Below are 22285 nucleotides of genomic sequence, written 5' to 3' on the forward strand. Positions count from 1 at the left end.
TACAACGGTAAAAACTACTTTTTACTTGTGGGCCCTACGGCAAGAGAGGGCAGGCGAGGTGTGACCCACACCCATAGTTTGCCAAACCCTGCCCTAGAAGCATGAACTCCAGCACGATCTCCAGTGTTCAAGGCAAGGATCCCAGCTGCCGCTCACGTCTGAGCTCCACTTCGGAAAGCTGGACAAGTACTGTGGGGTTTTGGAAGGCAGAAGAGTGCAAATCATGGCTCTCCATGTGGCCCTTAGTGTCTAACTGCTAAGCCCTGCTTCCTGATGTTCTTCACAACAAAAATCTGGCATCAGAAATCAGACACGGGCTGGCTGCTTTAGCGCTGCGTTGGCACCAGGTGCGTCCGTGGCAGGCTCTAGAAATAGCCCCTCCTATTTTTAACACCCTTGCTTCATCAGAGGGTTTCTAGTTTCTCCTGAAAACAACCCCAGGGCCTGGAGATACGAGTTGGAATTCAGAGCCTCTAAGCCACGTGTGTGGCCCTCTTGTCCCCACAAAAGTCCTCAGCATACCCGGGCAAGCTGCTTTCCCTTCTCGTTTGGGGTCAGGGGGCCCCTGGGATGTGGCTGAGAATCTGAGCGATTTCAACGCGAGGCGCAAGGAAAACATGAGTTTTCTGAGAGCTTTTTATTTCTAGCTACAGTCAGATTCTACCCAGTTAAAATGCTTCCCAGGGCTCCTGGAAGCCAAGGAGGGGATGTTCGGCTCATCAGAGAGGGTGTGTTTTATCACTGAGTAGGAGAGGCTGGTCCTCATTGTATCGCTGAGTAGAAAGGCTGGCTATTTACACGGAGCACCCAGAACTGGCAAACACAGGTTGTCCCTGCGATGTTCATAAAGGACAACTGGAGGCAGCTAATCAGAGGCTGGTACAGTGGGGACACCTCTAAGCTCCAGGGGACACTGGGTCCCTGCAAACACCTGTCCACCTGCTGGCCCTGCCTCCCCCGACTATGGCCAGGTCGGGACTCAGGTCCTTTTGCTCTATCTCAGGGGAGGCTGCGGCAGCCCAGGGGAGCTCAGAGAGAGGAAGTAGCCCGTGACTGTCACGGGTTGGGGGTGGGGTGCAGATGGGAGCAGGGTGGAGCTAAAATTACTCAGGCCTCCTCTCTGGAAGGTTCCAGGCTGAGACCCGGCTTCCTGCGGAAGAAGCCTGAGGGTCGCCACGGCTGCAGGAAGCCTAGTGCTCAGGCTCAGCGTCCATGCAGGACTCCCAGGGGTTCTGGGGCATTCGAGGCAGGGAGAACAGCAGGAGGGCGACACCGCCAAGGAAGAGGAGGATGAAGGCGGCGCAGGCGCAGGCGAAGGACCAGGAGTAATAGTACTCGATCCAGACGGTGTCCTCGCTGTCAATCATGCGCTTCACCGACTGCCGCATGACCTCCACTGAGACGAGGATGCACAGACCTGGGGCAGAGCCAGAGACGCTCAGGGACGGAGGGGCCCCTACCGTTGCCCCCAGCCCCACCCTGGCCTGTGTGCTTGGAGGAGGCGGTGATCTTCCCTTGGGGGAAAAGCCACCTCAAGGCAGTTTCTAGCTGGGAACCTGCAGAAGGATCCATTTGTCCTCCCACCACCCAATCCTGTATGCCTCAGAAGGGTGGCCACATGGCTGGGTGTGGTGGCTCATGCCTGTAAGCCCAGCACTTTGGGAGGCTGCGGCATGAGGATCGCTTGAGGCCAGGAGCTTAAGACCAGCCTGGACAACATAGTGATGAGACCTCTGTCTCTACAAAAAGTTAAAATAAAAAATTAGCCAAGTGTGGTGGTGCACATCTACAGTCCCAGCTACTCAGGAGGCTGGGGTGGGAGGAACCCTTGAACCCAGGAGTTTGAGGCTGCAGTGAGCTGTGATGTGCCACTGCACTCCAGCCTGGGAAACAGAGCGAGACCCTCTTCCTCGTCCCTCAAGAAAAAGTAAGAAGGTGACCACGTTTCTTTCCTTCTTTTGTCCATCATTCTTTGGGCGGTTTCTTCGGGGCCTTGAGGACTGTGGGGAGGAATGGACAAACCACCCAGCTCTCTCTCCCTCTAACCCACCTGGAGTCGCTGAGGGCCTGGCCAGGTTTGCCCCTGGTTGGGGATGGAGCCTGTGAAATGCCCCCTACCTAAATCCCTCGGTAGGCATGAGAGTGGAGCAGAGAATCCCCGTGACATGGTCCTCCGGCCCCGCGCTTGGGCAGGGCCCCCAGTCTACCTGCAAAGGCGTAGAACATGGACGCGGGCCGCAGCAGGTAGTCCCTCTTATTCTGGAGGGACAGGAGGACGCAGAGGCTGCCTAGGATGACGAAGCCAAGGCCGAAGATGGCGATGGCGGCCGCCGAGATGCTGTACTCTGCGAACACAAGGGACACGAAGCATGCGGCCTCAGCCCGGGAGTTCTCGCCGTGGCTGGTCAGAGACGATGCCTGCACCACAGTTCCCATTTCACACGTGGGAAAGCTGACAGCCTTGGGGACCAAGTCCTGCCCTATGGCCCATGCAAAGCCAGGCTGCCCCAGGGCTTCTTCCACCCCTGTCTTTCCAGAGTACCAGGCTGCAAGGTCCCCAATGGGGCAGGGGCAAGAGGCAGGTGGCTGGAGACCTTTCTAGAACAGAAACTTTTCTCCGATGGACCGGGAGGAGGCAATGGGGCTGGGGGGTCTGTCCTGGGGTTAAGGAGCAAAGGACAGCTTGTCACCCAGCCTGGTGCACATGAGGCTCTGCCAGTGTGCATGGCAGTGTGTGTGTGCATGTGTCTGTGTGGCGGTGTGTGTGTCTGTGTGTGGTTAGTGTGTCTGTTAGTGTATGTGCCACATGTGTGAGGATCTGTCAGAATATGTTAGTGTGTGTATGTTAGTGTGTGCCTGTGTCAGTGTATGTGTGTGTTATGTGTCCTGTGTGTGCTAGTATCTGGGTCTATGTCAGTACGTTGGTGTGTGTCACTTGTGTCATGTGTGTCTGCACGTGCTCGTGTGTACATATTTCTCTGCATGGTAGTGTGTGTCCGTGCGTCATTACTTGTGTGTCATTGTGTCTTGTGTCATTGTGTGTGTCTGTGTCTTGTATGTGTGTCATTGTGTGTTATTGCCTGTGGATCACTGTATGTCATATGTGTGTAATTGTGTGTCATTGTATGTGTAAGTGTGTGTCTCTGTGTCTGTGTCTTGTGTGTGTAATTATGTGTGTCAGTGTGTGTCTCTCTGTGTCTTATGTGTCACTGTATGTGTGTGTCACTGTCTCTGTATGCCTGTGTGTGTCTTGTGTGTGTGTCATTGTGTTTCTGTGTGTCACTGCTTGTGTGTCATTGTGTGTGTACATGTGTGTCAGTGTGTCTGTGTGTCTTGTGTGTGTCATTGTGTATGTCATTGTACGTGTGTCTCTGTGTGTGTGTATCAGTGTGTGTGCATGTGTGTCTGCCCACGCACACTGTGCAGCTGTCTGGGCGCGGGCATGCTGGGGTCTGTACTCCCGACAGTGGGTGTGTGCCTGAGCTCTGTTGATCCTGAAAAGCTCCCAGAGCCCACCATGCCCCCCTGCTACTCGGGGAGGGATTTCTAGGTGAGGGAGGGACTGAGACTGTCCCTGCAGATGCTATCACATTCCATCGAGAGCCACCACGGGGCTTCTGAGCACTCGTTCCACACCCACAGCTCCCGTCACAACAGCTGCCCCTGGGTCAGAGCCTGCCAGGAAGTGCTGCTTCCACGGAGGCTCCCTGGCCCCGAGGCAGGGAAACTCTGGGCACTGGAGAGGCAGGGACTCTGCCTGGGGCCTCCAGAGCAGGGAGGTGACAAGGCTGTGGAGCAGGGAGGTGATGAGGCTGTTGTTCAAATGCACTGCGGGATGCTTCTCATCAGGCATTCTCCCCGAATGACTTTCTAATTCTGTGGTGCACGACACAAAAGTCCCCTCTTGTCACCTCTGCCCCCTTTCCACCCAGGCTTACCCTTCTGAGTGGTGAATTCGAAGATCTCCGAGCTCTCGCCGGGGTTAAAATGCCTGAAGTAGGAACAGTTCTTCTCTGCAAAGGAGGAGACAGCCTGTGAGTTGAGAGGAGGGCCCGCAGCGAGGACAGGCCGGGCAGAGAGCGCAGCGCCATTCTGCTGGGCATGCAGGGGCTCTGGCCGGCTCCCTGCTCCCTATATCCCTAATCTGGGCCGAAACATCTGTCTTTGACCCTTAGGCAACATCTCAGTGGGATAATGAGGTTGCCTAGAAGGCTGGGAGGTCTTCAGGGGGCTGAAGCTGGATGAGCCCGCAGGGCAGATGGCATGTGGGTTCTGCACCCCATTGGGCAGATGGGGTAACTGAGGCCCAGGTTCAAGCCATTTTTCAGGGTGTTCAGGGTGCATAATCAACAAAGAACCAATCAGCAGTCTCCACTGGGGCTGACTCTGCCCCCCAGGGGACACTGGGCAATGCCTGGGGACATGCTGGTATTGAGAGGGATACACCTGGCATCTGGTTGGTAGAGGCCACAGACTCTCCTGAAATCCTACCACACACAGGACAGGACCTCCCAGCATGGAATTATCCAGGCCAAAACGTCAACAGTGCCAAGACTGAGAATCCCCGGATCAACCCTACATCTGGGACTGTGTTTCTCAGCAGAATCCAGGCGCACCCTGATTCCCTTGGGGGACCTGGGGAGCAGTGCTGTTCAAAAGCTTTCTGGGAGATTCTGATGCAGCCAGGATAGGACCCCCTGCTCCAGGCTTCTTAAAGTGCCCTGCAAAGGGCCTTTTCTGAGTGGCCATTGGATGGCCTGATGCAGGTGGAACCCCCCATGAGGGCTGAATGTGACCATCAGGTGGTTTCACTGGGCCCTGGGTCTCTGTGAGACAGCCCAGATGAGACCCACCTGACAATCGTCGTAAACGCTGTGGAAGTCTGTGGGCAGTAGGAACACAAATCTGAATTTGGCAAGGGAGAAGGGAAGGCCTCAGCACAAGGAAATTCATGCTGATTTAAAATATAATTTCACTTCCATTTTTCTCTTTCAGCCTCTGTCTCATAGCTAGGTATACTATAAAATCAAAGCACAGGCCGGGTGCCGTGGCTCACACCTGTAATCTCAACACTTTGCGAGGCCGAGGAGGGAAGATCACTTGAGCCTAGGAGTTTGAGACCAGCCTGACCAACATGATGAAACCCCGTCTCTACTAAAAGCATGATAATTAGCCAGCTTTGGTGGCAGGTGCCTGTAATCCCAGCTACTCGGAGGCTGAGGCAGGAGAATTGCTTCAACCTGGGAGGCAGAGGTTGCAATGTGCTGAGATCGTGCCTCTGCGCTCTAGCCTGGGTGACAAAGTGAGACTCAGTCTAAAAAAAAAAAAAGGCACAGTCTTACTTCCTCCTAAATAGAATTTATCTTCTTTGCTCTTGATTTAGGAAGTGGATGAATGGGTTATTTTATATTATGTTTCCTTCAAAAATTAAATTAGTTTGCTTTTTATTTGTGGAGGCCCTCAGATAGAAAAACATCTCTTCCTCTAGTTTAGATGGTGTCTAGTTTGTCAATTCATTTCTTCACTTCCGGGCCTCATTTAGATGCTCACAAGGCGGTTGATGCCTAGTTCTTTCTAGAAATGCACCTGCAGTGCTACCAAGGCTTTTCTTTGGGATGAAGGCTTCATTTAATCTGACCTAAATCATCTTGCTCCTGAAGCCTGTGGTCTTGTACCATTCCCCTCCTTCCCACAAAAGTCAGGGCTGCTGCCTCTCAGGAGGTTGAGGAAGGAAATGACCCCTGGAGATGGGATCCGGTTTAGCAGCAATAAACGTTCCTGGCAGAAACAGCCCTCTCTGTGCACTTCTATATTTAAATCACTTTCCTTTTGAACCGGTTACCTGGGGTGTCTGACTGCTGGTGGTGATGTCAGAATTGGTGCTCTGCTCTTCTCTCTCTGCATCCGGTGCTATTTTAAAGCATGCTGCGGCCCTCTTCTATTTGTTGGATTATTAGCTATAGATCCCTGGAGTCACTGCTTCAAAATGGCCCGTGCTATGTCGTAAGTCTCCACGTGTCTCCCTCTGGACAAAGAAACATTTCTGTTTCATTCTTTAAGGGCCAATTTCAGTTGTCAGAATTGACTGAATTCAAGTGTATTTCACACTCAGCTGCCTCCCCGACTGCTGGAAAGCCGTCAGTTAAAATCCTTCCTAGCGGAGGGCCTGAGATGAGGGCCACGGAGTGCCTCGCTGGGGCACAGCTGTTCACACCTGCTGGGTAGCTGAGGGGGCTCTCGTACAGGTAGCATTTAGCTTGCCAAATCCCCACCAGATAAACACCAGGCTCCATCTGGCTGCTGGCTGCTTGGATAGAAACGATCTTAACTCAGACACAGGAGTAGGCTCCGTGTCTGCAGGAGCCAGGCTGTGAACTTTTCAGGGGATGCTTTCTTTCAGTGGCCCAGGTACAATGTTCCCCCTCCCTCTCCTCCATTAAGTGTCCTCCAATGCGGGGAGAGGGTTCCCAGTGGGTAGGATTCCTTCTCAGGGCCTCAAGAAGCCTCAGCTTCACTCTTACGTGGCTGAACTGGGGGCCTGAGGATGGATGGGCTGACCCTGTCCCCTCTTTTGGGCTTAGCACATGAAAAAGGACAGTGTCTCCTGCCCTGAACCTGGGAGAAGCATCCACTCCTGGGCTATGTGGCTGCCCATTGGAGACCGTAAACCCTTTCATGGTCTGTGATGGCCCCTGTAGCAGTGGGGACACGTCAGACCCAGGCCTCATTCAGGACAAATTAGGCCAGACATCTGCCCATGTCACTTAAGAGGGCGCAGGGTCCTGTTCAGATGAACAGACCCTGCTATGAGCCCCTTCCCTTCCTGCCTTGTCCCTGGGTCCAGGTGGATATTATTTGGGAAACTGAGCATCCAGGGAAACTTAAAGAGGAAGTACATCCGAGGTGGACCTACCTTAGTCACGGGTCAAGAGGAGAGGGACAGTGACGGTCCTGTGCAGACCCTGAGCCTTCCCACCTCTGCCTCTGGGATGTCCCTCCCTGCCCGCCTGCCCTGGCTGTCATAACACCTGCACAAAGATCAGGGATTGCAGCTTTGCTTCTGGCTAAGTCAGCAGAGGTTCCAAAGCCGGATGATGATCTGGGTGTTGGGAACTCTGAGGCTCTGCCAGTCTCCTTTGTCTCTGCAAATGGTTTATGCTGAGGTCAATGTTCTTATTTCCATAAGACTCAGTGGTCTAAAAATATTAAATGGGGTATTTCTTAAAAATATGGTGAACTCAGCTCTCAGGCTTGACTGGGGGATGGAATAGTCTGGCTAGCCAAGCGTTCTGGTTGAGGGTGTTAGTAACTGCGCAGAGCCATGTCTAGTGTGCCAGTTTCAAAGAATTAGAGCAGAAGCCACATTTAGCTCAAGCGGAGCTTGAGTTAATAGGGATCTTTTTGTGATAGTTGGAACAGCTGGTAGGATTAGGGGATGCCCTGGGTTATCACTGAGAATGTATCAGTGCACCAAGTGACAGTCCATGGAGACTTTAATATGTTCAAAGACTTTGTGGATTTGTCCAGATCCAAGGGAACTGGTTCTCCAGGGATGCAAGGAAGCCTCTGGCTGGCATTGATGCTAGTGTGGTGTTTAGCCTTTGAGTAAAATAAGTTCTCTCCGCTCCTGACAGTGGTTTCTCTGGGCTGTGTCTCCTCCCACACCTCTGATTGAGGAATTTTATAAAATGGGCTGGAGAAATCTCCAACACCTGACCCTGGATCTTCAGAGCACTGCTCTTCCGTGGGGGAAGCTGGCTTTGGCCTAGGCCTCCGGCATGGACTCCTGTGGGTGGTGAGGGGAGCTGATGAAATTCCTGGGGTCAGTAGTATCATGCTCTTTCATGCAGTCCCAATTCCTGCACTGAGAGAAGATGGACCACTAGGGAAGATAGGGCACTAGGCGAAGTGCACCTTGGGGAGCCTGCCTCTGGTGTCTCCCGACAATGGCAGAGGCCTCTACTATCCTCATTCTGGAGGCGTTATAATTGATCTTAGATGTTGGTCGTTTACATGGAAGTCCTTCTAAGACTCTTTGGGGGACAGTAGAAAAATTAGACAATGCTTTCCCACTGAGCCTCCAACATTCTAAGGCTAAAGGGGACCTTGAGAAGTCTCCTCCACTGCACCAGCTCCTGGCCCAGCTGCCCTCAAACTATGCCAGGTCAAAAGCTGGACTCTGTTCACTTGGGTCAGAGCTTTTAGGACCTGTGTTTATATGCACAATAGAGGGTGTGGGAAGGAACTGGAGAGAAAGGAGACTCTAGATTCAAGACTTGGGTGGCGAACTTCTTCTGCTTGTTAGCTAGTTAGCCTGGGGAAGGCTGTGTTCAGCCTTACTGTTCCTACCTGCAGAATAAGAACCACCTGTAGAATGAGAACCTACTCACTGGGTTGTTGTAAAGTAGTTAATGTATTGACTAAAAAGGTTAGCGGTAAATGTCTGAGTGTGAGTCCTGGCTGCTCTGCTCATTACCTGTGTCGCCTTGGTCAAATATCTCAACCTCCCAGTGCTTCATTTTCTTTATCTGTAAGATTGGAATGATGATAATAGTATGGACTTCATGAAGGTTTTTGTGAGGATTAGATGAGCTAATATATGTATGTCATCCCACCACCTTCTGGCTTCCATAGATCTGGGGGGAAATTGGCTGTTCATCTTGTTAAGGATTCCTTGTATGTGATGAGTTGCTTCTTTCCGTTTTTTAAGATTCTCTGTCTCTGTCTTTTAACAGTTTGATTTTGATGGTCTAATGTGAATCCCTTAGAGTTTATTCTACCTGAAGTTCATTGAGCTTCATACATTTGTATATTTTTAACGTTTTGCATCCAATCTGGGAAGCATATGGACGTTATTTTTCATGTACCTTTTTGGCTCTGTTCTCTCTTTCACTCTCCTTCTGGCACTCCCTTTACGCACTTGATGGTGTCCCACAAGTGTCTGAGGCTCTCGTCACTTTTCTTTATTCTTTTTTTCTGTCTGTTCCCCAGACTGGCTAATCTCAACTGCCTTATCTTCAAGGTCATTGATTCTTTTGCCTGCTCGGATATGCTATTGAGCCCCTCTAGTAAATCTTTCATTTCAGTTATTATACTTTTCAACTCCAGAATTACTATTTGATTCTTTAAAAAGTAACTTCTGTCTCTTTATTGATAGTTTCTATTTCATGATACATCATTTTCATCTTTCTTTTGACTTTTTTTTCAAAGTTCTTTGGACATATTTACAATAGCTGATTTAAAGTCTTTGTCTAATAAGCCCAATATCTGGCTTCCTTAGGGATCTATTAATTTCTCTCTATCCCATATATGATCCATATCAGTTTGGCTCTTTGCATGTCTTGTATTATTTATGTATATATTTATTTATTTAGAGACAGAGTCTTGCTCTGTCACCCAGACTGGAGTGCAGTGGCATGATCACAGCTCACTGTAGTCTCTAACTCCTGGGATCAAACAATTTCCTCACCTAAGCCTTGGGAATAGCTAGAATTACAGGCACATGCCACCATTCCTGGCTATTTTGTGGGTTTTTTTTTTTTTGGTAGAGACAGGGTCTCACTATATTGCTCAGGTTGATCTCAAACCCCTGGCCTCAAGCAATCCTCTCACCTCGGCCTCCGAAAGTGCTGGGATTACAGGAGTGAGCCAGCACACCCAGCCAGTAGTTTTTAAACAATATAATGTGGCAACTCTGGAAATCAGTTGTTCCCACTTCTTGAGGATTTGTTCCTGTTGTTTGTTTAGTGACTTTTTTGAACTAATATGGTAAAGTCTGTGTTGTCATCTGTGACCACTCAAATCCCTGTTCAATTACCTTAGTGGCCAGTTAGAAATTTCCTAAAATGCTTATAAACAATACCTCTCCCAGTCTTTACTGAGGGGCTCTGTGCATATGACTTTCACACTCAGCTAAGCCACCCACATCTCTGCCTTAGCCTTCACTTTCTGTTTGAACAGAGCCTCACGATAAGGCAGAGGTGAGTGCTTAGGGCCTTCTCAAGTCTTTCCCTAGCATGCACATAGCACTGTTTATGCACATGGCCTCCTAGATTCCCAGGAATATGTTGAAGCTTTTCAAAGCAACCTATGGACATCTCAGTCTCCAGCTTCTTGATTGGCCTATTGTTTTGCCCAACTATTATCTACTGCCTCAGGCAACCATGATGTTGAGCAATCATCTCTAATTATTGACTATTTGCACTCATGAGCTCAGAGTCAGATAAAAAAGAAACAGCTTCTCAAGCAAGGATTTTCAGGGAATCACCAGACAAATCACATAATGACAATTCTCTGGGAATGCGCCTTTGATCCAACCCCGTTCTCTCCCCTCCAGAGGCTAGTGGGATGCTGGTTTTCACTGATTATGGAATGTTGGTTTGCAGGGTTACTACAGAGCTGGGAAAGGGAAAAGAACAGGGCAAGTTAAAACACCACAGAACTCACTGGTCCCGAGATTTACCCATTTTTCTTGCTGGATTGCTACAAGACTTTGATTAATTTCCAGAGTTCTGAAAAGGCTAATTCTGACCATTTCTGCCAGCACTCTCATTGCTTTTATGGAGAAGAAGATTTTTGGAGGTTCTTTCTCCATCATTTTTTCCCCCAATGTCATTAGAAGTTAATATATGTAAAGCATTTACTACAATATTTGACACATAGGGTTACATGTATGTGCCATTATTATTGTTGTTGTTAATTGAGAGGCCACATATGAACTCACTTCCTCCCTCTAGAGAAGAGCGGTCCCAGGGAGCAAAAGAAGGGCAGATAGGGAAAGAGAAAGATGTCCATTTGCACAGAAAAGAGAGGTAAAAAGGCAAGAACATACTTTGGAAGATTACTGGGGGGAAGGTAGTGCTGTGTCACAAGCGTGGGAGGTATGGTTCATGGCTGGTTAGGCTAAGAAGGCAAAGAGGTAGATCCTGGTCAGGCTCAAGCTCAAGCAATGCCTGTTGGTTCCCTGAGATTGGTCCAGTCACCTCTCACTAGCATGCTGCCCCCCTATGATTGGTCCAGTCACCTCTCACCAGCCTGTTGGCCCCCTGTGATTGGTCCAGTCACCTCTCACTAGCCTGTTGGTCCCTTGTGATTGGTCCAGTCACCTCTTGCCAGCCTGTTGCCCCCCTGTGATTGGTCCAATCACCTCTTATCAGCCTGTTGCCCCCTGTGATTGGTCCAGTCACCTCTCACCAGCCTGTTGCCCCCCTGTGATTGGTCCACTAACCTCTCCCAGCCTGTCACCCCCTGTGATTGGTCCAGTCACCTCTCACCAGCCTGTCTCTTCCTTGTGTGGACTCTGTTCACTGCCCAGCCCTCTTCTCTGACTTTAAAATGCAGATGGTTCCAGAGAGGGGTGAACAGGACTGTAACAGCACGTCTCTGTGCATGGTCCCTGAAGAAGCTACCTCGCCCTGCCCTGCCCTGCCCTGCCCTGCCCAGGGGAGTTGGCTGGAGGCTGTGCCTGTTTACGGGTGTGCTCAGCAGTGGCCAAGGGACATGGGCATCCGGGCTATGCGATACCCTGCAAGCACATGCTCACACCTGTCACCCTCAGCACCGGGACTTGGTGTTTCTACAATAGCTGGGTACTTACGAGTCTTCTGGGTGCCCAGTTGGGGTGAGCAAGGGAGGGGATCTCTGGAGCAAGCAAGAGGGAAGGAAGAGGGAGCAGAGACATGGGAGGATGGGGTCTGGGCTCTCTGACCCACAAACAGACTGCAAGATCTTTGGGGACTCAGCCTTAGTGTCCTTGAAGGACAGGTGTCAAGGAACATCCAGTCTGATAAAAGATGGAATAATCCTGAAAGCCAGGTGGGACATCATACTGACATCACCCTGCTCCACTGCCACCGTGGATGGGCGTCCGTAAGCCCGGGAAGGGATCTTATGTTGCTGAGAGTCAGTCCCATATTTTATAGAGGAAGAAGCCGAGGCTGAGATGAGCTTCGTCCTCCCTGGAGGGTCATTTGGAGGGTGGTAGGCAATGGTGACAAGATCCCTGGCTGCCTGGTCTCCATGTAGCCCTCTTTCCTCTAAAGTGCTGTATTGAATCCAGAGGCCTCCGCATTTGCAGAATAGAGGCTAGCCACGCAAATACCAGGTACTCCTGAAAAGGAGCTTACCTTTGACATGTGGTTTGGTCACATGGTAGGAAATTGAGGAATATGCTTAAATGACAGGGTGAGGAAAATGCTTTGACGTGGTCTTTTAAAACGCTGACAGGGTCTGAGCTAAGGGAGGAGGCACAGAGGACTGAAGTCCTGACAAAAGTGTGGGTGGAGGCTGGGCACGGTGGCTCATGCCTCATCCCAGCACTGTGGGAGGCCAAGGTGGGTGGATTGCTTGCAGTCAGGACTTCAAGACCAGCCTGGCCAACATGGCGAAACTCTGTCTCTACTAAAAATACAAAACTTAGGCTGGTGTGGTGGCACCTGCCTGTAATCCCAGCTACTGGGGAAGCTGAGGCAGGAGACTCGCTTGACCCCAGGAGGCAGAAGTTGCAGTGAGCCGAGATCGCACCACCACACTCCAGCCCAGGGAACAGAGTGAAACTCTTTCTCAAGAAAAAGAAGGTAGGGGGCAGGTGGCTCACCCACAGCCATGTCCTGCTTCATAGACATTCAACCTGTGCAGCTGCCCCAGGCCCAGGGCCCGCAAGGGTCCATGCTTAGTTTCATGCCCTGCTGTCACTGCCTTGAAATCCTCGGTAATTTGGAGCAGGGAACCCTGCACTTTCATTCAGCACAGGACCCTGCAAATTCACCTGTCTAGTCTCCTCTCCTGCCTCAAGTCCAGGAACGACCCCGCCAGCCTGATAGGTGCCCCCAGCCTGAGCACACAGAGCCACTCAGCCTGTCTTGGCAGGGAGGGAGTGATCAGGTGGGGCCCAGAAGCCCCCGGGCTGGTAGAGCCAAAGTCCCTTTCTTGAGCCTGCTCAGCTGTCTGCTCTGGGCGAAAAGCCCCAAGGTCCAGCCAGACAGAAATAGCTGGGACAAGCGCCCTCGTCTTATAACCCAGCTCCGGCCACCAGCACAGCACATGCGATTCAGATCGTCTTCCCTGGGCAGAAAGGGCTGGGTGGCTGCCCTGTTCTAGGCAGACAAACCTGCCTTCCTTCGCGTGGGCAACTTTGCTGGGGAAAGATGGGGAAGGGCGGGAGGTGGGGATTGGGAGGGAGGCTGGGTACGTTACCCCCGGGCAGGGTGATGGGCCCACAGGTCTTGCTGTCGTCCATGGGGATGCGCTTGGTACAGATCCGCCAGAGGCCGAAGTGGGCCGCCTCGCAGGTGGTGTTGTGGTGCTCCAGGTGGGGGCTCAGCACAGCCCAGTGGTCGGTGACCACGGCAGTCGTGGCCAGCACGATGCCTGCCAGGATGCAGAAGAGGGTCACGCGGACCTTCAGCATTTTGGTCTGGGACATGGTGGTCGCCGAGGCGTGGGTGCCCTGGGCAGGGTCCGGTGACTGCGTCTCCTAGGGCAGGTGACAGCCGAGCTGGGGGGGTGGCAGCGGCTGTTGAGCTGGGAGTGGCCGCTAAGTTTAGTGTGGCCTGGCTGAGCCAGAGTGGGCTGGCCTTGCGGCTGAGGGACGCTGGACATGCTGAGCAGCTGCCCAGACGTGTCAGGGGCCTGAGGGAGGCTGCTATTAATGCCCGTCTCCAGGCGTGGCATCGAGGACAGCTTCTGCTCAGGTTTCAGGGGTTTCTGTCCCTCTGGGAACCAGAAGTACCCTGGTAGGGGGTCAAGGAGAGAAGGCTCTGGGTGGTGGATTGAGGCCTCTATGGAGTAGCAGCTCAGGGTGTCTGAATTGGGAGGGAGTGGGCAGCAGGGGCTGGGGGTGGGGACCTGCCTGCTCTGGGCTGATGGGAAAGGGCAGCCCAGGGCAGGGGAGGAGACCAGAGCTGCAGGCTGCCTGGCCTTCCTGCGCTCCCATGGGACAAGTCTGTCACCAGCGGGGCAGTGAGTAGGTCCTCATCCTGGGATCTGGGGAGCCTAGGACTCTGTTTAGGGACATCCCAGGGACCCCATCCAGGGCCTCTGGAGTCTTCCTCTCAGGGAAGTGTTTTAGCCACAAACTCCATGGCCTCCCCCAAACTGTGGGAAGATTATCGGTGGTTCCCAGGCCTGGCCTTTCCTAGCTCTGACCCCTCCATGAGAACATCACTTCCTTCTCAACTCTCTTTCCATACCCGGAACTGGGTCCAGAGCAAAGCTGTACTGGGGGTCAGTGTCTGTATTACCCGCAGCGTGTCCCTGAAACCGAGAGAGAATGGCCTGAAGAGGACAAGGAATCCCGTTGGACTTGGTCATTCTGTTTTCAGGGTACTCTGTTTGGTTTTGCCTTCTATTAACAGCAGGTGATAACGATTTTTATTTAATTTGCACACACTTATTTAATTTGCAAAATAAGTGTGTGAGTAAAAAAGAACAAATAGGTTGATTTACGAGGGATAATTAGGAGGCTCGTGAGTGCTTAGATATGGCAGAGGACACAGAAGCCTGGGACTGAGCACCCTCCCAGGGTCCTGTGAGCCTGGCTGCCCTCCAGGGGTCCCCAAGGCTCTGGCCCCTACATCCCTCCGGGGTTGTGCCGTCTCTTCTTTCTCAGCTCACCGGGTAGCCCTTTTTGGTCTAGCTGAGAGTCTGATGCATGACCAGGAGCAGCCTCCTGAGATGGGTGGGGCCTTGAGTTTCAAAATCCTGGCCGCAGATTGACACGGTTTACAGAGACTCTCCACATGTGGACAGAAACGTTCCAGCCTCCAGTCTTGGAATCCCAGAAAGTTCATGACGATGATAGTAGCAATGGCTCATCTTCAGCGAGGGCTTCCTGTGGACCAGGCACTCTGCTAAGCCTTCCCCCAGCATCACCGTTATTCTCCACACCAATCCACAAGGGAGCTACAACTCTTACTGCATTTCACAGATAAGGACAAGGAAGCTCAGAGACATGACGCTACTCGTCCAAGGTCACACAGCGGGAAAATGAGGAAGCCAGGTTTCAGAACCCAGAACTCAGTCTTAACCCATGGTTTGAACTGGGAAGAAGCTTCAAGATCTACTGTGACAGATTAGGAATCTGCAGCCGAGAGAGGAGATGTGACAAGCCAGGGCCACTTGGTGAACAGCCCCAGGGATGAGCGGAACCCTCATGTCTCCAGCCACCGGCTTGTGGTTATGGCAGTTCCATCCAAACTTTCATATTTTAAAAATCAATCTCTCATCCAGATTATGATCTCCCGAGAGCTTTTCTCCCCACTGTTCTTATCTGTGCCCCCTTCCTCCCTGGCCCCCCCCCACCTCTGTGTTCCCAGTGGGCGCTAATCCATCACAACTGACTGATGGCTGACTGACTGCTGACACCTGCCGCCGCCCCTGCCTCAGCTCGCGGAGGAACTGCCTGTCTCCAGGTGGGTGGACTGTCTCCATGGGGAACTCCCAGGAGCTGGGATATGGTCACAGCCTCTCAGCCCTCTCACGCTGCTTGTGGGGGCCCAGCTTCAGGACCCTGGTACCTGGGGACCTCAGGGGGTGCTGGACAGCTTGAACAGACCTACTGAGTGCCAGGCACCCCAGCAAAGCAGTAGCCAGGGAGCCAAAAAAAGGTTCCAGTGTTTTAAGACAAAATATCTCGAAAGAAGCTATTTAATTTTAGCATTACAAATAAATACAGTGTCACTCTGAGAATAAGTGTCTTTTGAATTTCCTGGTGTGGTGGTGGCGGGGGGTGCCCTAAGCTTTTCTGTGCCAAGAGCCTCTGACAGCCTCGGAAAGCAGCCTGAGTGGGCTCAGCCCATGGGGTACACCAGCGCCAGCCATGGAGACGTGGCAGGCCCATCAAAGATGCCAAGCCTTGGCAGGGGCAGCCACCGACAACCTCTGCTTCTCTTTCCCTCGGTGGGGGCGGGTTCGTGCCCCACACAGGGGTCCAGAGTCCTCCACCCCAGTGCAGTGAAAGCATGAAAGATTGATGGCCTCTTCCTTTTGAAGTCATCTTTGTGTAAATCGCACCACAAGGCCAGCAGCTGCAGCTGCTGCAGGCAAGTCCACGTTCTCTTCCCTGTTTACTGAAAGCTCCTTCAAAGACGCCTTTTCTGCTCACAGAGGCACTGCTGGGCTGCCTGCCTGGTCCCCCAAGGGCCTGGCAGGGCCAGGAAGGGACTTCAGTAGTCACAGGCATTTGCTGGGAGTTGAGCACGGCGACATCCATGTCCTCACCCTTTCCAGGGCAACAGGAAGGGGCGCATCTCACGGGGCAGCATGTGAGAGGGAGACCAAGCTAGTGGGTGATAGAGCCAGCCCCAAGCAGATCCCCGCACTGCCTGTCTCCAGCTGTGCGGCTTCCAGCAAGCCATGAGCCTTTCTAAGCCGCCCTTTGTGAAATGAGGGCCACCGGCCTGGCTGCGGAGGGGATGGAAGGGCTGGAGGGAGTGCCTTGGACCAGCTTAGCCACGGTAGGCGCCATGGGCTGAATCGTGTTTCCCCCAAGTTCATATGTTGAAGACCTAACCCCTAGTGTGATGGTGTTTAGAGATGGGGTCTTCGGGAGGTAATTAAATGAGCTCAGAGGGCGGGATCCTTGTGATGGTGGCAGTGGCTGTATTAGTCTGTTCACACACTGCTAATAAAGACGTGCCTGAGACTGATAATTTATAAAGGAAGGAGGTTTAATGGACTCACAGTTCCACATGGCTGGGGAGGCCTCACAATCATGGCGGAAGGTGAAGAAGGAGCAAAGACCACGTCTTACATGGCGCCAGGCAAGAGAGCATGTGCAGGGAACTTCCCTTCATAAGACCATCAGATCTTATGAGAGTTATTCACTATCATGACAGCAGAGGAAAGACTCACCCCATAATTCAGTTACTTCCCACTGCGTCCTTCCCAAGACACAGAATTAGTAAAGATGGGGTTTCACCATGTTGGCCAGGCTGGTCTCGAACTTTTGACCTCAAGTGATCCATCTGCCTTAGCTTCCCATCCTTCTTGGCCTCCCAAAGTGCTGTGATTACAGGTGTGAGCCACTGCACCCCGCCTAAAGATTTTTATACTTCTTTTCATGAGGATCTGAATGATATCATTAATATTATTTCTTTAGGGGAAGGTCAAAATAAAAAGTGGCAATTTAAAGAAAAAGGTGAAGCAGGCCAGGCGAGGTGGCTCCCAGCCCTCCTCGGACCCTCCTACCCCCTCTTTCTCTTACAGGGACTCTGTCCTTCTATCTGGGCCCGCCCACATAATCCAGGATAATCCGAGCATCTGAAGTTCTTAATTTAATCATGCCCTCCAAGTCCTTTTTGTCATGTAAGGCCACATATTCACAGGTTCCAGGGATTAGGATGTGGACATCTCAGGGAGTCCCCATTCTGCCTCCCGCAGGCACCAATTTACAAATCACTTGATTTTCTCTGATGTTACCATGCGGCTCAGCTGCAGAGATGGAGAAAATCTGAAAGGTAAGATTGGAAGAGGGTTGGGGATCTTCCAGGAGACAAATGGTAGAAGGAGAAGAGCCCGAGGGAACTGAGATGTTGGCAAAGGCCTTGCCATGTTCTAGACTTTAGGATGGCCCTGAAACCAGGAAGCATTGCGATTGGGAGAAGATGGAGGGGCCAAGACCTGGAGGCTTGGCGAGGTTGTAGAACAGGTGTCATGGTGCAGAGGGCATGGAGGAATTGGGAGCATTGGAAACTGTGACCAGCGAGGAGAGTGATGGCCCTGAAGATTACACTGGGACAGTTAGGGGCAATGACAAGGTCAAGGTTGGAGATAAAGGTCAATGGAGGTGAGAAGACTGGAGAGCTCTGTGGTCAGGGAGCCAGAGTGGTTGACCCCATGGACGTCGATGTGACCAAGAACCTAAGGTCTTGGCCCAGAGCCAGCATCAACCACCAGACATGAGTTAAATGAGTACCTCCAGATGATTCCAGCCCCCAGCCTTGGAGTCTTCCAGTGGAGGCCCCAGGTAGTGAAGCAGAGAAAAATCATCCTGGCCCTATCTTGTTCAAGCGGAGACAAGAGTCTTTGAGTATACTGAATGGTTGTTTAATACCACTATGTTTTGAGGTAGTTTGTTACACAGCCCTACTGACTGGTACGCTAGGCAGCTGGAGGGAATTCTATTTTGGGATGCAGAGAATGGCTAAATGTGTGGTCTGGTGGGATGAAGCAGGCTCAGCCTTTGGCGAGGAGAGCAGTACGAAGCTGCTGCTATGGAGCAGTGAGGGGAGCGGGGGCAGGTGGAGGCTGAGGGTGCTGTCCCCACAGCCCAGACACTCAGGCTGCATATGCGGGCAAGCTCCTGGCTGGGTCTGAAGGTAGACAAGAAGGCCCGATCTTTCCATCAGCCTCTGGGTGTCCCATAGGAGTGAATGTGTCCCCAGAATACTTATCAGGGGACAAAGGTCAGGTGTAGGTCCCTCCAAGCCTCCTCTCCTGCAGCACTAACACTGCCATTAGGGGGATGTTACCTTTCTCGTGTGACTGAGGAGGGAATGGACCCTAAGCACACAAGGATGTGGGTTGGTAACCTCTTTGATTGCAGGATTTCTGTTCTTGAGGTTGCACCAGGAGTTTTGTTGAAAGCTGCAAGTTTAAAATGATCTGCCTCAGGTATATCTGCCCCATCTTCCACCCTCTGGATTCTAAAGTCCCTGAGCAACCATTTCTCCCCTCCCATCCCTACCGCGCTCCCAGATCTCTAGGGTGATCTGGGCGATGAGGGAGGGATGCCGTCTTGGGTACCAATGCAGGGAGTTGAAGGCTCAGAACATGCCTGGTTCTCAGCTCCCTGCAGAAAGGTCTCCCTTGCTTTCTTACTTCCCATCCATGCACCCCCTTTCTCCCAGGCTCTTCCTTGATGCCAGTTCCTATGGTTTCATGTTAGGGACCCAGAACAGGGCACCTTGCAGCCTGCATCACCTTCATGGAACCAGGAGGGCCCCAGCAGGGTTTGGGGGTTGCCAGGGCCTGCAAAGAAAGCAGCGGCCACACAGCTGCCCTGACCACCTCTGCCCGGCAGCCTGGGACACTGAGGGTGAAAACAAATGAGCTTCAGCACTAGAAGGAGCTGGCAGCAGGGGCTGCTCCCAGGTGCAAGACTCAAGAATGGATGGCAGGTTTCTGCCAAAGCAAAGCAAAGCAAAGCGCAGTGCGCCGGACATCCTCCGAGTCTGATTCTCAGAGCACTGCCTCCAAGGGCTCTTCTAGAATAATCCGCTGTGGGAAATTCCTTGAGTATTGTTTGTCGACAAACATTTCTGAACACTCACTCGAATGCTAGTCACTGAACTGGGGTGTTTACGTGCATTTCCTTGTTGAAAATTTAATTCATTCTCCCAACAAAGCGGGCTGGGGGATGTCTCAGAGGAGGGAACAGGCTCTGAGAGAGGCTGGGTGACTTGCCCAGTGCTGCCCCTTGGAGTGGAGGAGCTGGGTTTTGACCTCCACCCTTCTGGTCTTCTACCACCTCACTGCAGCTGCTGGGCTGTTGGGGGAGCAGGGTGAGTCCCTGTGTCAGGCCGGGCCAGGCTTCTGGGCTTGCTCTCCCGATGCCTGTTCTGATTGAATTCCATCATCATTCTGTTCCCAGACACAGGGACACAGGCTTCCAGGAACACCCCCGTCCCAGGGGACCGGGGCCGTTTCCCATTCCTTTCCCCCAACTTCAATGTCTGTTTCTGAAACTGTTGTTTCAAAATGAAGAAGCAAAAGGCAGAAAGCTAAATGGGTGACAGGGAAAGGAGATGCTGGGATTAAATATATGCATCTTCCCAGTAAGCCCACAGCCTGGATATACTCAGCACCAAAAACTTGCCACATAATCATGCATGAGTAGCATCACTCTTTCCGTCCCTCAGTTTCCCTCAATGTTGAATCAGGTGAGTTCAGGGCTTCTCAGTCTCGGCATGATTGATATTTGTGGCAGATTATTCTTTCGGGGAATGAAGCAGGAGGGCTGTTTGGTGCATTGTAGGATACTTAGTAGCATCCTCAGCCTCTGCCCAATAGATGTCAGCAGCACCCCCTTTCAAGTTATGAAAACCAAAAATATCTCCATGTATTAGTAAACTCCCCTTGGGATGCAAAATTGCCCCTACTTGAAAACCACTGGGCTAGCAATATCTCCCTTTCAGGGTTGTTATGAAAATTCTCAAAAAATTATTCTCTTCCTTCCTTCCTTTCATTTTTCCTTCCTACTATCCCCCTCCTTCCCTCTTGGGGCCTGATCCTTTTCTATAATCATCAAATGTATGCATTTTTCTGCCGGCATCTTGATCATGGATATAATGATCAAGTTGAATGAGATGACTCCTTAAGTATCTGCCACTTCTGCTGAGCATGATGTTCAATAATTCTGTGATTCTTGTTTGGGTCTAGGCACAAGCTCAAGACTGTTCCTCCAACCTGGGTTGAAGGTAGTATGGACCCATGTTACAGATGGGGCATCTGAAGCAGAGAAGAGGTCAGATGTCACGTTGGAGCTGAAGGAGGGGCTCAGGACACACAGGTTGATGCAGTCCCAGGCAAAGCTGTCACTTTAAAGTGGGCATGCCCAAAAGAGTTTGGTGGGGGGAGGCCAAGGAGGGAGTTACCGAACAAAAGATAGAGATCAGGGGGCTGTTGCTGACCAGCTCTTCCCCAATCTGTTTTCCTTTTCCCCAGGATTAGACTACATTTCCCACCTTCCCTTGCTCCTAGACATGGCCACATGATTGAGTTCTGGCCAATGGCATGTGGACACAGGGTGAAGTCACAACTTCCTGGTCCATTAAAATCACTCACAAGGGTCTCCACCCACAAGATCATCTATTCTCTCTTCCCTGCAACTGCCCACTGGACGTCAATGCCCAGGGCAAGCTAAGAAGCGCATGTTGAAGATGGCAGAGGCTCCATGGGCCTCTGAATCTCTGCGTGACTGGGTGGAGCCTAGGACACACCCCCGCACAGCTGAGTGGACTTTATAGGAGTGAGAAATGAACTTCTATTCTAGGAAGCCTATATATGCTTGGGGTTGTTGGTTATGTAGTTGGCTTATTCTAAGTAACACCAGTGCCAGGGTAAAATGGGGCTACTGGGCTGGAGGAGTGGGGGCTTTCAGCAGCATTTTTTTTTTTTTTTGAAACAAGATCTCACTCTGTTGCTTGGGCTGGAGGGCAGTGGCGGATCTCAGCTCACTGCAACCTCTGCCTCCCGGGTTCAAGTGATTCTTCTGCCTCAGCCTCCCGAGTAGCTGGGACTACAAGCGTGAGCTACCACACCCGGCTAATTTTTGGATTTTTAGTAGAGACAGGGTTTCACCATGTTGGCCAGGCTGATCTCAAACTCCTGACCTCAAGTGATCCACCCACGTTGGCCTCCCAAAGTGCTGGGATTACAGGCATGAACTGCAGTGCCCAGCTCTCAGCAGCATTTTTTTTAAATTTATTTTTTATTTCAATAGGTTTTGGGGAACAGGTAGTGTTTGGTGACATGAATAAGTCCTTTGGTGGTTTCTGAGATTTTGCTGCACCCATCATTTAATCAGCAGCATTTTGATTAGGGAACTAGAATATTTCTGTGTCAGCTCTTGTGGCTCTCGCTCTGTGTGTTATGGAGGCAGGGTTTTATTTGAACTAAACGTGTGACCACGTGACCATGGGAGGCGGCACCAAGTCACTCAGTGCAGACTGGCCTGGGAGTCCACCTGGGATGGCTGAGAAGCTTGTGCTGAGCGTTACCTAGGGGCTAAGAATAAATAGGAGACGCAGAAGTTCTGGCTCAGGGTGGAGACTCTGGGCAGCGTGGAATGACCGCTCGGAGCTTGGCAGCGGGTCAGCTAGTGAGGCTGGGCAAAGGCCTGAGCTCCCCTGGCTCCAGGGCTTGGTGGCTCAGCACATCAGTTTCCCCAGGTGCCTGTCTCAGATAAGAGGAAAGAAGGTTAAGGCCAGTGTGGTGGCCCACGTCTGTAATCCCAGCACTTTGGAAGGCAGAGGTGGGTGGATCACGAGGTCAAGAGTTCGAGATCAGCCTGGCCAACATGGAGAAACCCCATCTTTTCTAAAAATACAAAATTAGCTAGGCATGGTGGTGTGCGCCTATAATCCCAGCTACTTATGAGGCTGAGGCAGGAGAATCACTGGAACCTGGGAGGTAGAGTTTGCGGTGAGCTGAGATCACGCTATTGCCCTCCAGACTGGGCAACAAGAGTGAGACTTCGTCTCAAAAAAAAAAAAGAAAGTTAAAAGCTGGGGCAGAAGGCCGAACACGGTGACCCACGCCTGTAATCCCAGCACTTTGGGAGGCC

General features: G+C 51.7%; 1 protein-coding gene across 1 annotated transcript; it reads right to left on the reverse strand.

Moving 5' to 3' along the window:
• Positions 1–618: 618 nt before the first annotated feature.
• Positions 619–13542, reverse strand: CACNG1 (calcium voltage-gated channel auxiliary subunit gamma 1). Its single transcript, XM_017497303.1, has 4 exons — positions 13195–13542; positions 3939–4013; positions 2208–2345; positions 619–1417 (listed from the first exon to the last, which is right to left on the reverse strand). Exons 1-4 carry the CDS (start codon positions 13421–13423, stop codon positions 1191–1193), a joined length of 669 nt encoding a protein of 222 aa, XP_017352792.1. The 5' UTR covers positions 13424–13542; the 3' UTR covers positions 619–1190.
• Positions 13543–22285: the final 8743 nt, after the last annotated feature.

Source organism: Cebus imitator, unplaced genomic scaffold, assembly GCF_001604975.1.
Source record: "Cebus imitator isolate Cc_AM_T3 unplaced genomic scaffold, Cebus_imitator-1.0 Scaffold229, whole genome shotgun sequence".
Taxonomy (NCBI): domain Eukaryota; kingdom Metazoa; phylum Chordata; class Mammalia; order Primates; family Cebidae; genus Cebus; species Cebus imitator.